The sequence below is a fragment of the Rhinopithecus roxellana genome, chromosome 16 (assembly GCF_007565055.1).
Source record: "Rhinopithecus roxellana isolate Shanxi Qingling chromosome 16, ASM756505v1, whole genome shotgun sequence".
In the NCBI taxonomy this organism is placed as follows: domain Eukaryota; kingdom Metazoa; phylum Chordata; class Mammalia; order Primates; family Cercopithecidae; genus Rhinopithecus; species Rhinopithecus roxellana.
The window spans coordinates 17893469-17909105 of record NC_044564.1 but is presented as its reverse complement, the minus strand read 5'-3'; the positions used below and the strand labels follow the sequence as shown (position 1 = coordinate 17909105).

At 46.5% G+C, this 15637-nt stretch overlaps 1 protein-coding gene across 8 annotated transcripts in view; it reads right to left on the bottom strand.

Annotated features, from left to right (window-relative positions):
- Nucleotides 1-15637, bottom strand: part of SPTAN1 (spectrin alpha, non-erythrocytic 1) — an 88853-nt gene that overhangs the window by 20152 nt on the left and 53064 nt on the right. For 5 of the 8 annotated variants that reach the window (XM_030920345.1, XM_030920343.1, XM_030920348.1 and 2 more), the window contains 13 exons: nt 13867-13914; nt 13045-13136; nt 11978-12122; nt 11685-11866; nt 7957-8056; nt 7611-7808; nt 7384-7530; nt 6681-6784; nt 6374-6536; nt 5997-6011; nt 3543-3674; nt 3143-3280; nt 1896-2000 (listed from right to left, as the gene is read on the bottom strand). In XM_030920345.1, the coding sequence (XP_030776205.1) occupies nt 1896-2000; nt 3143-3280; nt 3543-3674; nt 5997-6011; nt 6374-6536; nt 6681-6784; nt 7384-7530; nt 7611-7808; nt 7957-8056; nt 11685-11866; nt 11978-12122; nt 13045-13136; nt 13867-13914 (1569 nt within the window). The remainder of the gene's footprint in view (nt 1-1895; nt 2001-3142; nt 3281-3542; nt 3675-5996; nt 6012-6373; nt 6537-6680; nt 6785-7383; nt 7531-7610; nt 7809-7956; nt 8057-11684; nt 11867-11977; nt 12123-13044; nt 13137-13866; nt 13915-15637) is intronic. The other 3 variants (XM_030920350.1, XM_030920349.1, XM_030920344.1) reach the window with 1 other exon arrangement.

The following is a 15637-nucleotide window of genomic DNA, read 5'->3' as shown; positions in this document are numbered from 1 at the left end:
TGCCTCAGCCTCCCTACTAGCTGGGACTACAGGCACCCGCCACATTGCCTGGCTAATTTTTTGTGTTTTTAGTAGAGACGGGGTTTCACCGTGGTCTCGATCTCCTGACCTTGTGATCCGCCTGCCTCGGCCTCCCAAAGTGCTGGGATTACAGGCGTGAGCCACCGCGCCCGGCGAGTAGCCATTCTTTTGTACTTGAAAGACCAACCAACAGACAAACTATGGTCATTCAGACTTGGTATCTCACAGATACGTGGCCCAAAACAAATAAAGTGAGCTTGTCACTTCAAGTAATACAGTTTGTTACTAATGATAAAATTCAAACTTTTATGAGAAAGTTAGAATTTTAGAAAACTTAAAACATCCACCACCAGAAGCCTGATGGCTTCCTAATATGTGAAGATTTTTCTGATGAAATTGGTGGTGGTATTAACAGCAATGTTTTGATATCATATAATCACATATGTCAAAATATAGAAACAACAGGCATAATATTGCTCAGTGAAGCAATATTTACCAAATGAGCCATGCATGATGTTACAAAATCATGCATAGGTAAGAGCTACCAAGATGGACCAGTGGGTTTTAATATAAGCCAGTATAAAAAATTTACTGACAAGGTTTGAGGGGCCACTTTGCAACTCAAAAAAACAGGTTTTTTTGAGACAACTTTTTTTTCTTGCTGTCATCCAGGAGTGCGGTGGTGTGATCACGATTCACTGCAGCCTTGACCTCCTGCCTCAGCCTCCAAGTAACTGGGACTATAGGTGCGTGCCCCAACATCCAGTTAATTTTTGTGTGTGTTTTTTTTTTTTTTTGAGATGTAGTCTCACTCTGTCGCCCAGGCTGGAGTGCAGTTACACGATCTCAGCGGTTCAAGCAATTCTCCTGCCTCAGCCTCCCAAGTAGCTGGGATTTACAAGCACACGCCACCACACCTGGCTAATTTTTTATATTTTAGTAGAAACGGGGTTTCACTGTGTTGCCCAGGCTGGTCTCAAACTCCTGAGCTCAGGCAATCCGCCCACCTCGGCCTCCCAAAGTGCTAGGATTACAGGCATGACCCACCATGCCCAGCCTAATTTTTGTATTTTTTTGTACAGTCTCATCATGTTGCCCAGGCTGGTCTTGAACTCCTGGGCTCACATGATCTGCCTGCCTCAGCCTCCCAAAATGCTGGGATTACAGGTGTGAGCCACTGTGCCTGACCACAGCTAAGCTTTAAGAAACGACGACTTTGGTATAGTATCAAAGAAAATTATTCACACTTATCCGAATCAAAATATTCCTGCCTTTTCTATCTACCTACCTGTTCAAAGCTGAATTTTCATCCAATACAAAACACGACAACCTAAATTCAGCATTTTATTTATTTACTTTTTTTGAGATGGAGTCTTGCTCTGCTGCCGAGGCTGGAGTGCCGTGGCTCACTGCAACCTCTTGCCTCCTGGGCTCAAGCGATTCTCCTGCCTCAGCCGCCCGAGTACCTGGGATTACAGGCACCCGCCACCATGCCCGGCTAATTTTTGTATTTTTAGTAGAGACAGGGTTTCACCACGTTGGCCAGGGTGGTCTCAAACTCCTGACCTCAGGTGATCCGCATGTCTGGGCCTCCCAAAGTGCTGGGATTATAGCCGTAAGCCACTGCACCAGGCCTTAAAATTTATTTAACTTTTGATAATGGTGAATACTGATAGATAAAATCTACATAATAAAAATCTCTTACGAGCCTCAATAACTGTCAAGTGTATAATGATCCTGAGGCCACAACCTTTGAGAATGGCTGCTTTAAGTGAAAAAAGTCACTCTCTTTTCTCAAACATGCTAGTTTTCCTTAGGAGTCAGGCACAGCCGTGTCCCAGTCACTTGGGCCTGGCCTGCCTCCCTTTGCTTACCTCATGGGCAGATATATCTGCTTCCAGCAGTTGATGCTTTTTCAGCAGGTTGTTCACAGAAGCCAGGTCTTTGCCGTAATCTTCGGATGCCAGCAGGGCCTCCACCTGGCAGTGAAAACATAAAAAGGAAAGGCTACTGTGTGGTGTATACTCATCATTCTGGAAAGTTCAGGATGCCCAGTGGTTATTCCAGGTCCTTGTTTGGACAGTTGAATACTTCTCCATCACAATGTGTTACTGTGATTCCTAGTCACCTTGATCAGCCTGCCCAGCCTGAGACACTCTCTCCACTCAGTCAGTCAAACCTAGACTCCAGAGTCCATTCATAGTAAATACTACAGCTAAAAGCAAAATGCACAGCAATCCTAGTTCAAGGAAACTCCCCTAGGAAAGAATCAGCAGTGTGGGTAAACATTAACATTCAAAGGTATTCACTGCAGCTAAATATATACACCAAAAGGCTGGGAACACCTGAATGTCCAACAATATGGGAACAGTTAAATTATGGCATGGCTCTATGATAAACTTACACAATTATTCAAAAAAAAATTTTTTTTTTGAGATGAAGTCTTGCTCTGTAGCCCAGGCTGGAATGCAATGGTGTGATCTCGGCTCACTGCAAACTCCACCTCCTGAGTTCAAGCGATTCTCCTGCTCAGCCTCCTGAGTAGCTGGGATTACAGGAGCACACCACCATGCCTGGCTAATTTTTCTATTTTTAGTAGAGACGAGGTTTCACTATGTTGGTCAGGCTGGTCTCGAACTCCTGATCTCAAGTGATCCGCCTGCCTCGGCCTCCCGAAGTGCTGGGATTACAGACGTGAGCCACCGCACCTGGCTAAAACCTCTGTCATATTTTTATAGTCTGTGCTTTCCAAACATTCTCCAAGGAGAATACATGACTGACTCTGGTTTCCTAGATGCTACTATCTTGGTTTCTATCCTGGCATAGGCTTGTTAGAGTTGCACGCTGTGTAACTATCCATAATCTCTTTCTATTTGCCTTCCCTATGGACATGAGTGATCTGCAGTCCAAGTGCCACTCCCAGTCAGCTCTCTTCTCTAAATATTCACTCCCTTTGCACATCAATCCCTTACAGCATGCAACTCATATGTAATAAAGGTTTCTGTCAAAAGGGGTGTCTGGTGAGCCCTGCCTTTTCATGGTTTTGGGCTCACTGATGAACCCATTGTCCCAAATGACTAGAAATTCCCCACTGGTGGGAAGAGAAACCACTCAGTGTTACCTCAGACAGCCAGAAGTCAAAGTCCTTGATCCCTGTGTTGAAGTTCTGCTGCTTGTTGGCTTCTTTCAGTTTCTGGCTCTTTTCAGCTGACTTCTGCACCAAGAACTGCCACTGGTCAGCTAAGGCAGCCAGGCGGGCCTGGGGAACAGAAGGGAGCCAAAAAGAAGATGAAATCTATGAAGAATCCTCCCTCTCCTAAAGCTCAATTTGAGAACTTCTAAGAGAGGAGAGTGGAAAACACTCACAGGGGCCATTCTCACTAGCATTCCCCATCTGTAATTCAGCCTAAAGTCTTCTAATCTATTTAATTTCTTAAGACTGTATATCCAAGTTATTATATCACGTTGATACTGACGTTGCTCATGTTCTTCCCTGGGCACTGGGAGCTGGTGGGCCATACCTTGACAGCATCCTCACTGCCGGCACAGGCTCCGCGTTCAATGAGGGAGTTGCCCATGTCGATAACCCCACGGATCCGGTCAGCATTGGCATGCAGCTCTGCTTCAAAAGCCTGGTGCTTCTGGTGCTTGCTCTAAAAATACCAAAAAATTTTTTTTCCAAACCAGTTCCTGCTAGGTTATGTCTTTTCAGGAGGAAGGGGTTCTCAGAGGGAGGGAGTGGCAGCAAACATAAAGAACTGGGGCAAATGCCAACGTTTTTTACCGAAGGCAATTGGAATTTGTATGAAATATTTTAGGGTTCATCTCTTGGGGAGTTAACAAAGGAGAAAGGAAATATACTAGCTCAGGAGTAGATGAGTCGGAAGTCCTTATTTTTGAGCCAGGGTCTTCTCAGTTGCCCAGGCTGGAGTGCAATGGCGCAGTCTCAGCTCACTGCAGCTTCAACCTCTTGAGCTCAAGCAATCCTCCTACCTCAGCCTCATGGGTGCATGCCACCACACCCGGCTAATTTTTCTATTTTTTGTAGAGATGGGGTTTCCTGAGCTCAAGCAATTGAGCCGTGCTGGCCTCCCCAAGTTCTGGGATTACAAGCATGAGCCACCAAGCCCGGCCAAAAAATCAATTCTTGAAGTAGCTATGCTAGCTATTTGGGAGTGAAGCCCTAGAATTAAACACTTTCTAACACTTTCCAGAAGATGGCAATGGCCAACTTCAGTTTTGAATCTGTTTGTACATCAATTTCCATCCATGGCTTTCTCCTTATTGGAGACAGGCTCTAATGAATGAGATACATATGGACGTTTCATCATCTAAAGCAGAAATCACCATTCGGCAAAATTCATAACATAAATTGTATTAACTAGCAAAACAGTATTTGATGGTCAGTCTTACCCCTCTGTTGGCAGAGGAGGAATCTACAGCTACTGCAGACATCGGCTTTGTTGGTTTATCTTTTGGTGGCTGTCATTAGTAAAACACTGGGATACTGTCAGAACCCAGGCTTGACTGCAAGAAGGAATTTATTTTCTGGGAAACGAAAGGGCTACGAGAAGGATGGGCTCCTGATCCTGGGTGCCTGATACGGTTTTTATGAATCCATAAAGAAACAGAAGGTACTGGCCGGGCGCGGTGGCTCAAGCCTGTGATTCCAGCACTTTGGGAGGCCGAGACGGGCGGATCACGAGGTCAGGAGATCGAGACCATCCTGGCTAACACGGTGAAACCCCGTCTCTACCAAAAAATACAAAAACTAGCCGGGCGAGGTGGCGGGCGCCTGTAGTCCCAGCTACGCGGGAGGCTGAAGCAGGAGAATGGCGTAAACCCGGGAGGCGGAGCTTGCAGTGAGCTGAGATCCGGCCACTGCACTCCAGCCTGGGCGACAGAGCGAGACTCCGTCTCAAAAAAAAAAAAAAAAAAAAAAAAAAGAAACAGAAGGTACTGAAATGCTACAAGAGACAATTGCAAGGACATAGCAGCTGTGCCACAATTCTGGGAAAAAACAATTGGCTGGGTGAGAAATGCAGGGTCTCAGGGGAGAGTGTTATTTGGGGGAAAAAAAAAACAACAACCAAAAGGCAGCAGTGTTGGGGAATTCTGCATCAAATGTTTCATTTCAGAGGCAGCAACTGTCAAAGGATGGAACCATCTGGCTCAATTCAACAGTAAGATGAAATGTCCTTGTTACGTTCTCTCACTGCCTGATCCCAAAGGCAAGAACAAAAAGGGTCTCAAACACTCAGATATCCTGACAAAAGTCCCATTCCTTTCTTCTTCTGTTCCTTGTTCTGATCACTCTTTGATTCAAATCCCATTTATTCTCTTCTCTATCTTCATTTTTTCCACCCGCTTAAGCAACTTTGAGGTACACGTTAACTGAGAAGTCTCCTTTCACTACCTGTTGAGTAAAGTCTGATTTTATCTTAACTTCTCATTTGTGTTCCTTGAAGATTTGTAGGTATTAATAGATCATACGTCACTCTACAGTTCTCTAGCTGTTCCTGTCCTGACTGGCACCTCTGGATGCCTGAGTGGCTATGCATTAAAACCCTCACACCCGACTGGCCTCCCTCGCCTGGGCCACTGAACACCATGAGCTCACAGCAAGTCTCAGCCAATGTCTACACAGAAAAAGCTGAAGCTGATATTCCATCTTCAAAAGGAAGCACTCCTTGAAAGAAAGTGGTCAACTACTGCCCCGCAAATCAAACACTGTACAGAATTTGCCTAAGTGATAAACTGGGGGAGAAAGGGGGGAGTAAGGCGTTGCAGGCTAATTACAACAGAGAAAGCCACATCCCACAGGGACACTTGAATGGAGTGTAATGGATGATTAGAAATGAAAAGGATGAAGAGACACCAGCAGACTGTGTGACCACAATAACAATAATCTATGCAGAGGAACACAAATACTGGAGCTCATTTAACTACAACTCTTAAAAAAATTAAAAACTTACCAGCAGCTTGGAAAGCTACAAAAATAGATTAAAAGAATAAGAGTTCAGTACATTGATGTGGACACACATATCAGCTATTAAATAGAAACTCATTTTGTCATACTTCCCCCGGGAAGCTCAGCATTTGGGAATAGTAATAGAAGGGGGATTCTATAGACTTTTATTACAGCAGAAATGGTTTTAATGGAGACAAATGAGGAAGGCGACTTTTAAATGGCTCTGAAACTTGAGTAGGGCTTTCCCACTGGCTTGACTTACTAAAACATTTTTCACTGACTTCCCATGGGTGCAAGGAGTTTGTTTTATAAATGCTTTAATAAAATCTACTCAATAACATAAGGCTACATCAAGACCAACACCCAGTCACTTCAGCTTACCTGGATGTTGGTGGGATCCTTGTATGACTCATCACTCGCTGTCTGCAATTTTTCACTGATCCAAGCCTCAATCTCATCCACATCCCGGCTGAACTGTTGGAGGGTTTGAGATTCTCCTAGCTTTGACCTTTTCTCAATCATTTGGGCTTTCAGACGTCGCCACCTGAAAGAGTGAAACCATGATATCCAACAAGAACAGATCTTACCGTGGAGAAGGAAGTGGGGAGATAGAACAGGACTGGGCCTTCATATGAGGGGATGCATTCTCTCAGGGCTGGTGACTATGTCAGTGCCACAGGACACCCACCTGTCCAAGACCTCATTGCGCCGGCTAGAAATGTCTCCCTTGGCATAATGGCCAGCAGCGATGAGCTGGTCGGCAAAGGCCTGCAGAGCAGCAATCTTCTCCTCCTGTCAGAAAACAAAGGTGTGAGGTCAAGGTGGGCCTGCAGCTGGGCCCTGCCTGGATTGCCGGTCTTGAGAAAAGGACAGTTATTTTGGGTGACTGAGAACTAGCTGGTGGCAGGATCAGAATACACTGACACTTTAGAAGCAAGAGTGTAAAATGCCGAAAGCAAGGTTGATTTCAGTCATTACTAGAGTATAGTTTAACTCAAGAAGTCTCCAGGTCACTCAGGTGGGGCAGGTGTTAGAATATCAGCACAGAACAAAATTAAGCTTAATAATAGGAAAATGCTATCAGATTTATAGCAAAGTGACTTATAAATCAAAGAGTCTTACATCTTCCTTGTTGTTTGCTCATGTATTCTCTTACCCACCTACACATTTGTTTTTCCTCCCTTTGATAATAAAATTTTTTTTCCTGTGGCACCCCCACTATTAAAATCTCAGAAATACCAGAATCTATAAAGTTTTAAAGATTATTTATGTACATATTTTTCTCAGACAATGCAGGTATTCCTTGGAGATATAACAGTGACTCTATAAGCCAAGAAACAGATGTCAATGAGGAAAAACCAGACTCCGACTCCACGGCCCAGAGGCCTCACCTGGACATTAATTGCTTTGTCAAAGTCTTCATGTTTTTTGATCAGAGCCTCTACGCTGTCCAGTGAGTCTCCTTTGTCTTCGGTATTCAAGAAAGCCTCCCGGGCAGCCATCCAGTTCTCAGCTTGCTCACAGTCCCGATGGAACAGCTAAAGAGGGCAAGAGGCAGGTGAGAAAATGAGGCTCTTCAGCAAGGAAACACTTGGTCAGAAAGCAGGAGCACACATACCTGCAATTCAAGGCACTGATCCAGCATCATCCTGCGCTGAACCCAGGCCTTCTCCAGGTCTGCACGCTCCTGGTCAAGAATATCAAGTTTCTGCTTGATCTCAGGGCTGGCATAGTGTCCATGAGCCAACAGCTGCTGTCCAAACTGCTCAAATGCCTGGAAAGTGCCAGCCCTGGCATCGATTTCTGTCCGGTGTTCCTGCCAAAAGGAGGGAAGGGATTAGGTAACTGGCAGCAGATGCCCACTCTGATGTCAACCATCGACTCACCACAAAAGGAGGGAATGAGGCCTCCAGGGCCCTGCAGAGCAGTCATGTCTTTGCTACTCAGCAGGCAGGTCCACGCACCTGGTGTCGCTCCAGCAATGCCTCAGCTCCGGTGACATCCTTGGCTAGCTCGTCTGAGGACACCAACCCCCGTATTCCATTGATCCAAGACATGAGGTCCCTGGAAACCAGAACCCCAGAAAAACCGCTATTATATTAACTGGTAAGGAGATCTTCTGCCCAGGAAAACAGGGAATGACATAATTCTTGCCTCAGAAAGTTATCTTGGGTTAATTTAATCTACTGAATGAGGCTAGGTCTTTGGGCAAAGTGTTTCAAAACTTCTTGTTCTTCTTGAGGTTTTTTTTTTTGAGTGGGAGTCTCGCTCTGTCGCCCAGGCTGGTGTGCAGTAGCGTAATCTTGGCTCACTGCAAGCTCCGCCTCCGCCTCCTGGGTTCACGCCATTCTCCTGCCTCAGCCTCCTGAGTAAGCTGGGACTACAGGCATCTGCCACCACGTCTGGCTAATGTTTTTGTATTTTTAGTAGAGACGGGGTTTCACCGTGTTAGCCAGAATGGTCTCGATCTCCTGACCTTGTGATCCACCTGCCTCGGCCTCCCAACGTGCTGGGATTACAGGCATGAGACACTGTGCCCGGCCATTGTTATTTTTTTTTTATTTATTTTTTTTGAGACGGAGTCTTGCTCTGTCGCCCAGGCTGGAGTGCAGTGGCTGGATCTCAGCTCACTGCAAGCTCCGCCTCCCGGGTTCACGCTATTCTCCTGCCTCAGCCTCTGGAGTAGCTGGGACTACAGGCGCCCGCCACCTCGCCCGGCTAGTTTTTTTTTTTTGTATTTTTTAGTAGAGACGGGGTTTCACCGTGTTAGCCAGGATGGTCTCGATCTCCTGACCTCGTGATCTGCCCGTCTCGGCCTCCCAAAGTGCTGGGATTACAGGCTTGAGCCACCGTGCCCAGTCGAGTTATTTTTTTAAAAGTCTGAATTTCTTGGAGGAAAAGTCAGTAAGTTTATAATTAAGATCTTTTCACCCTCCAGAATAACAAATTCTAGCTACAATTAAGTCTTTGATAGCTTCAAATGAAAAAGCCTTTGTTGGCCAGGCATGGTGGCTCACGCCTGTAATCCTAGCACTTTGGGAGGCTGAGGCAGAAGGATCGCTTGAGCTCACAAATTCCAGACCAGCTTGGGCAATGTGGTGAAACCCTGTCTCTAAAAAAAAGAAAAAGCCTTTCTTTAGGATTAACCCTTGAAGCCCTAGGCCTGTGCATGCATTTGATCCAGTTTCTCACAGCTGTGCAAGCACAAGGGCACAAAACTGAGTGTGTAAGGTCAGATATGATATGATTCCTTTTATATGATATGTCCAAAAGAGGCAAATCCATAGACGCAGAAAGCAGATAAAGGATTCCTAGTGGGTGGGGAAGAGAGAAGAGGGGGTGATTAGTTAAGGGATGTTATTCTAGGGCAATGAAAATGTTTCAAAGCTAGAGAGAAGTGGCTGCACAATACTGTGAATCCATTAAATGTCATGGATTGCACATTTTAAAGTGGTTAACTATATGTTATGTGGCCCTTACCTCAATAAAAAGAAAAACTAACTGCCAACTGGGACCTCCTCCTAGAGGCCTGTGAAAGAAAGCAGCATCTGCCTACTCCCACTGCAGCAGGGGATACAAGCACCACAAGTGTGCAAGTGTGTGCGTAAAATAATATTGTTAAAGAAAACAAAAAAAGACAAAATGTCTGTCTGTCCTCAATGGCTACTGTTGAATAAGTCATAAATCGCCCATCCAGTGGATTGCTGTGTAGTCATTAAAAAGGCAGAGGTACAAGATTGTGGGACATTTTATAAGACAACTGGCCTAGTGTCCTAATGACATTAATGCCAGGTAAGACATAGGCCAGGTGAAGTGGCTCATTCTTGAAATCTCAGCACTTTGGGAGGCTGAGGTGAGAGGATCATTTGAGCCCAGGAATTTGAGACCAGCCTGGGCAACACAGTGAGACCTAGTCTCTATTAAAAATTTAAAAACTAGCCAGGTGTGGTGGTATATGCCTATGGTACCAGCTACATGGGAGGCTGAGGCAGAAGGATCACTTTAGCCTGGGAAATTGAGGGTGTGGTGAGCAATGATTGGGCCACTGCACTCCAGCCTGGGCAACAGAGCCAGATCCTGGTGTCTCAAAAAACAAACAAAAAAAACCAAAAACAAACAAACAAACAAAAGGCCAGACATGGTGGCTCCCGCCTACAATCCCAGTACTGTGGGAGGCTGAGGTGGGTGGATCACCTGAGGTCGGAGTTCAAGACCAGCCTGGACAACATGGAGAAACCCCATCTCTACTGAAAAAAATACAAAATTAGCTGGGCTTCGTGGTGCATGCTACTTGGGAGGCTGAGGCAGGATAATTGCTTGAACCCGGGAGGCGGAGGTTGCAGTGAGCCAAGATTGCGCCATTGCACTCCAGCCTGGGCAACAAGAGACACATATATATGTATGTCTAGGGAAAAATATGTCATATGGCGAGGGGATGAGAGGGAGTACGCCTGTACTTGGATAGGAAAGCAGAGACTTGTTTTTTTTTTGAGGCAGAGTCTTGCTTCATCGCCCAGGCTGGAGTGCAATGGTGCGGTCTCGGCTCACTGCAACCTCCGCCTCCCGGGTTCAAGCGATTCTCCTGCCTCAGCCTCCCGAGTAGCTGAAATTACAGGTGCGTGCCACCATGCCTGGCTAATGTTTGTATTTTTAGTACAGATGGGGTTTCACCACGTTGGCCAGGCTGGTCTTGAACTCCTGACCTCGTGATCTACCTGCCTTGGCTTCCCAAAGTGCTGAGATTACAGACGTGAGCCACCGTGCATGGCTGTGGAGGATTATTTTTAACAATCTGGAATTCGGTAGTTTGACTATTTTACATTGATTATGTACTACTTTTTTCTGTTTCTAATTTTTTCTTTTTTTTGGGACGGAGTCTGGCTCTGTCTCCCAGGCTGGAGTGCAGTGGCCGGATCTCAGCTCACTGCAAGCTCCGCCTCCCGCGTTTACACCATTCTCCTGCCTCAGCCTCCTGAGTAGCTGGGACTACAGGCGTCCGCCACCTCGCCCGGCTAGTTTTTTGTATTTTTAGTAGAGACGGGGTTTCACTGTGTTAGCCAGGATGGTCTCGATCTCCTGACCTCGTGATCCGCCCGTCTCGGCCTCCCAAAGTGCTGGGATTACAGGCTTGAGGCACCGCGCCTGGTCAATTTTTTCTTCTTTTTTTTTTGAGATGGAGTCTTACTCTTGTCGCCTGGGCTGGAATGCAGTGGCATGATCTCGGCTCATTGCAACCTCCGCCTCTCAGATTCAAGCAATTCTCCTGCCTTAGCCTCCTGAGTAGCTGGGATTACAGGTGTCTGCCACCATGCCCAGGTAATTTTTGTACTTTTAGTAGAAACATGGTTTCGCCATGTTGGCTAGGCTGGTCTTGAATTCTTGACCTCAGGTGATCCGCCCGCCTTGGTCTCCCCAAAGTGCTGGGATTACAGGCGTGAGCCACTGTGCCCGGACGTTTTTAATTTTTAAATTAAAATTTAAAATTTTACAATAGCCAAAGTGTTTCGCCATGTATCCCAGGCTGGTCTCCAACTCCTGAGTTCGATCGATCCGCTTGCCTCCGCCTCCCAAAGTGCTGGGATTACAGGTGTGAGCCATTGTACCCGGCTGAGCATGTGCTACTTTCACAATAAAAATGAACCCTGCAAAGAAGGCTCTATTTCCAGAGGTCTGAGTGAACATGGCTCCGTACCGGAAATCGCTAAGGAAGCGCTGCAGGTCGTGGGAGTCGCCCAACTTTGCCTTGCGCTGATCTGCACGTTTCCCCAGGCTGCTCCAGGCCTGGTTTAACTCTGTGCACTTTTCCTGGAGGTCCTCTGCTGACTCGGGATGGGACTGGATCAGGCGCTCTGCTGTTTCACCAAGGGAGTTTACCTATGGGAACAAAGTGGTGAATGAGCTTGCAGTAAGGGGGTGTGCTCTACAGAACAGAAGACTGCTCTTTCTGGGGCAAAAACGCCAGAAGATGACTTTCGGTCCTCTCACCTTGTCACCGAGAGCTGCAAGGTCCCTCTCGAAGCCCTCATGCTTGCGTTGCAGGGCCTGGACACTGGCGAGATCATGTCCATAATTGTCTGTGTTTAGAGCCTGATTCTTCTCTTCAATCCATTCTTTGGTTTCATCAGCATCTCTAAAGGGGAGACACATTTACATTAAGAAATGCCGAGTACAACTGCCTTGATTACAGGACAGACACTAAAAAAATTTTATAGGCCGGGCGCGGTGGCTCAAGCCTGTAATCCCAGCACTTTGGGAGGCTGAGACAGGCGGATCACAAGGTCAGGAGATTGAGACCATCCTGGCTAACACGGTGAAACCCCATCTCTACTAAAAAAAATACAAAAAACTAGCCGGGCGAGGTGGCGGGCGCCTGTAGTCCCAGCCACTCGGGAGGCTGAGGCAGGAGAATGGCATAAACCCGGGAGGCGGAGCTTGCAGTGAGCTGAGATCTGGCCACTGCACTCCAGCCTGGGCGACAGAGCGAGACTCCGTCTCAAAAAAAAAAAAAAAAAAAAAAAAAAAAAATTATTTATGTATTGAGACGGAGTTTCATTCTTGTCACCCAGGCTGGAGCACAATGCACAATCTTGGCTCACTGCAACCTCCACCCCCACCGGGTTCAAGCGATTCTCCTGCCTCAGCCTACCAAGTAGCTAGCATTACAGGCGCTTGCCACCATGCCCAGCTTTTTTTTTATTTTTAGTAGAGGTGGGTTTTCCCCATGTTGGTCAGGCTGGTCTCAAACTCCTGACCTCAGGTGAGCTGCCTGCCTTGGCCTCCCAAAGTGCTGGGATTACAGGCATGAGCCACCAGACCTGGCCTAAGAAAATTTATTTAGCTGACATTTGTATATTTGTCTGTGGCTACCACCAATAACTCTAAAAAGCAAACGAATTCATTTAGCAGGATTTACTGAGCATCCACCCTGTGTCAGATGTAAACATCAATAAGAGCCAGCCGTTCCTCTAGGATCTCACTCAGCAAGCTTGGGGGCTGTCAGGAACTAGCAGTCACCCGTTTCTCCCTCTCCCAGCCCAGGGTTGACCCCTCACCTGTGGAACCTCTGTACTTCATGGGCACTGCCCAAGAGCTGGCTCCGTTCCTCGGCCAGCTGCTGTAGGGACCGCCAGCGCTCATTCAGCTCCTGCAGGACAGCAAAACATCAGCTCCATTGCACCGCCTCTCTTGTCATGCTCCCAGTCAGACTTTGGGAAAATGACTTTGCTTGAAGGAGATGCTAGGGCACATATAATTTCCTGTTTCCAACCTTCCTCGCTGAATAAATTACTATACAATATTCCGGTCAGAGCCAAGCCAAAACTAGCTGTGCCTGACAGCTTTAACACCCACAAACACCTGACCTAGCCATCCCCTCTGAGGCAGCAGGAGACATAGCTGACTTTTCCTTACTCTCATCTCCTAGCCTGGGGCCTGGCAGTTAGCAATTGCTTCCTAAGTCACAGCTGCGTGGAGAAATCCCAGTGCTCGCTGCCTCCCAACAGCCGACCAGCAGCCTCACAGGCCAGAGCAGGCCTGGGAAGAGCCAGCATGCCACAGGACCTCACACTGCAGGCGGCAAGGGAGCCACTCACTGCTTTCCTGAGACTGTGCTCCTTCTAGCTCCCTGACCTACTGGAAATCAGAGGGAAGGCTTCCTGCACTGTTGAGAACTGGCGGGCTCTTGACAGGAAAGCCACCAAGCTACCCAGCGACAATGAGCATGCTGATGTTTACTTAGGACATGCTTGGACCCAGGAGAGTGAGATATGTCACAGTTCACCCGGTTGACAAGAACAAGAGCTCTACTGTAGACAGGGAAGGAAGATAGTGGAGAAAACCAGGGAAGATTAGGGGAGTTGGTCACTGCTTCTTACCTTGATGGAATTAAAGGTGGCCACGGTATGAACCATCAGACGAGCAGACTAGGTAGGGAGGAAAGCAGAAAGCAAAATTAATCAAGTGCCTGGCAATTAGAGATCTGAGCTGCAAGTGTCATTTACTAGGTCCCTGTGATCAACCCAAATTACCTTAAAGGGATACTGACAACATTCTTAACAGAGACATCAGTAGAAGTGTCAGCTACTAGAAGGTCATGAAAATACCCAAAGTGCACAATTAGACTCAGCTCAGTAATTAATTTTATCTGATGAAGAGTGAAAAGAGAATGGTAAAAATCACAATTCCAGCAGCTAGTTGGACAGAAAAATACCTAAAAGACTAATGATTAATACCATTTTCTTGTCTATACTACAGGAGAATATTCCAGAAAAAAAAAAAAAGGAAACAAACAACAAAACCCTAATTTAACAAATGCTGGCAGCTGAGACTATTTAACAGTCAGGAGCACTAATAAGCACTTTCATTTCTAATTATAGTTATTGGGTTGCTGTTCTTTTTAACAGTATCCCCGTTGAAGGGCAACGGCTTTACCAGAGGGAAAAAATAAAGCAGTGAATTAGCTTTCAACAATGTACATTTCAACAATATAGCTGTCAACAATATAGATACTTCTAAAAATCTAAAGTCCCTTAGGGATAGGCATGGTGGCTCACGCCTGTAATCCCAGCACTTCCGGGGGCCGAGGTGGGTAGATCACCTGAGGCCACGAGCTTGAGACCAGCCTGACCAACATGGTGAAACACTGTCTCCACTAAAAATACAAAAATTAGCTGGGCACAGTGGTGTGAGCCTGTAATCCCAGCTACCTAGGAGGCTGAGGCAGGAGAATCGCTTGAACCTGGGAGGCAGAGGTTGCAGTGAGCTGAGATTGCACCACTGCACTCCAGCCTGGGCAACAGAGCAAGACTCCGTCTCAAAAATAAATAAATAAATAAAATAAAAATAAAAACAAATAAATAAAGTCCCTTAGGATCTTAAAGCCCACCCAATTCACTGGAAAGAAACTCAAATTGGCCCAGGTTATAATGCTCACAACCCTTTGAGTAAAGAACAAGAGGCAGGGCATGGTGGCTCACGCCTATAATTCCAGCACTTTGGGAGGCCGAGGCGGGTGGATCACCTGAGGTTAGGAGATCAAGACCAGCCTGGCCAACATGGTGAAACCCCATCTTTACTAAAAATATAAAAATTAGCTGGGCATGGTGGTGGGTGCCTGTAATCCCAGCTACACAGGAGGCTGAGGCGGGAGAACTGCTTGAATCCAGGAGGCAGAGGTTGCAGTGAGCTGAGATCACGCCACTGCACTCCAGCCTGGGCGAAAGAGCAAGACTCTGTCTCAAAAAAAAAAAAAAAAAAAAAAAAGAGGGCAGGAGGGCTGAGCTTGGATGCAGATGTCCTCATGGCATCCCTCCCTAGGTGACATTTTCAACTGGTGTGTTTATAGGAGTCAGAAGGTGGACCCACTGTCTCCAGTAAGAGGTACTGGGATTTATAAAGGTTATCTAAAATAAACTTCTGAAAGAATACTTATGTTATCACAAACATTCTGCTGAGGGCGTAAGTAAGACTATTGCCCATTTATATAATCAATGATCATGTTTTGCTATATAAGAAAAGCAAAGAGTGAGAAAAGGAGAGAAAGTTGAATAGAAGGAAAAGTATACCACCATGCCTGGCCCAATTAGAAACCTACTTAACAAGGAGGATAGTCAGAGCCAGTCGGGGAAGGAGGCCACAAGACACAGA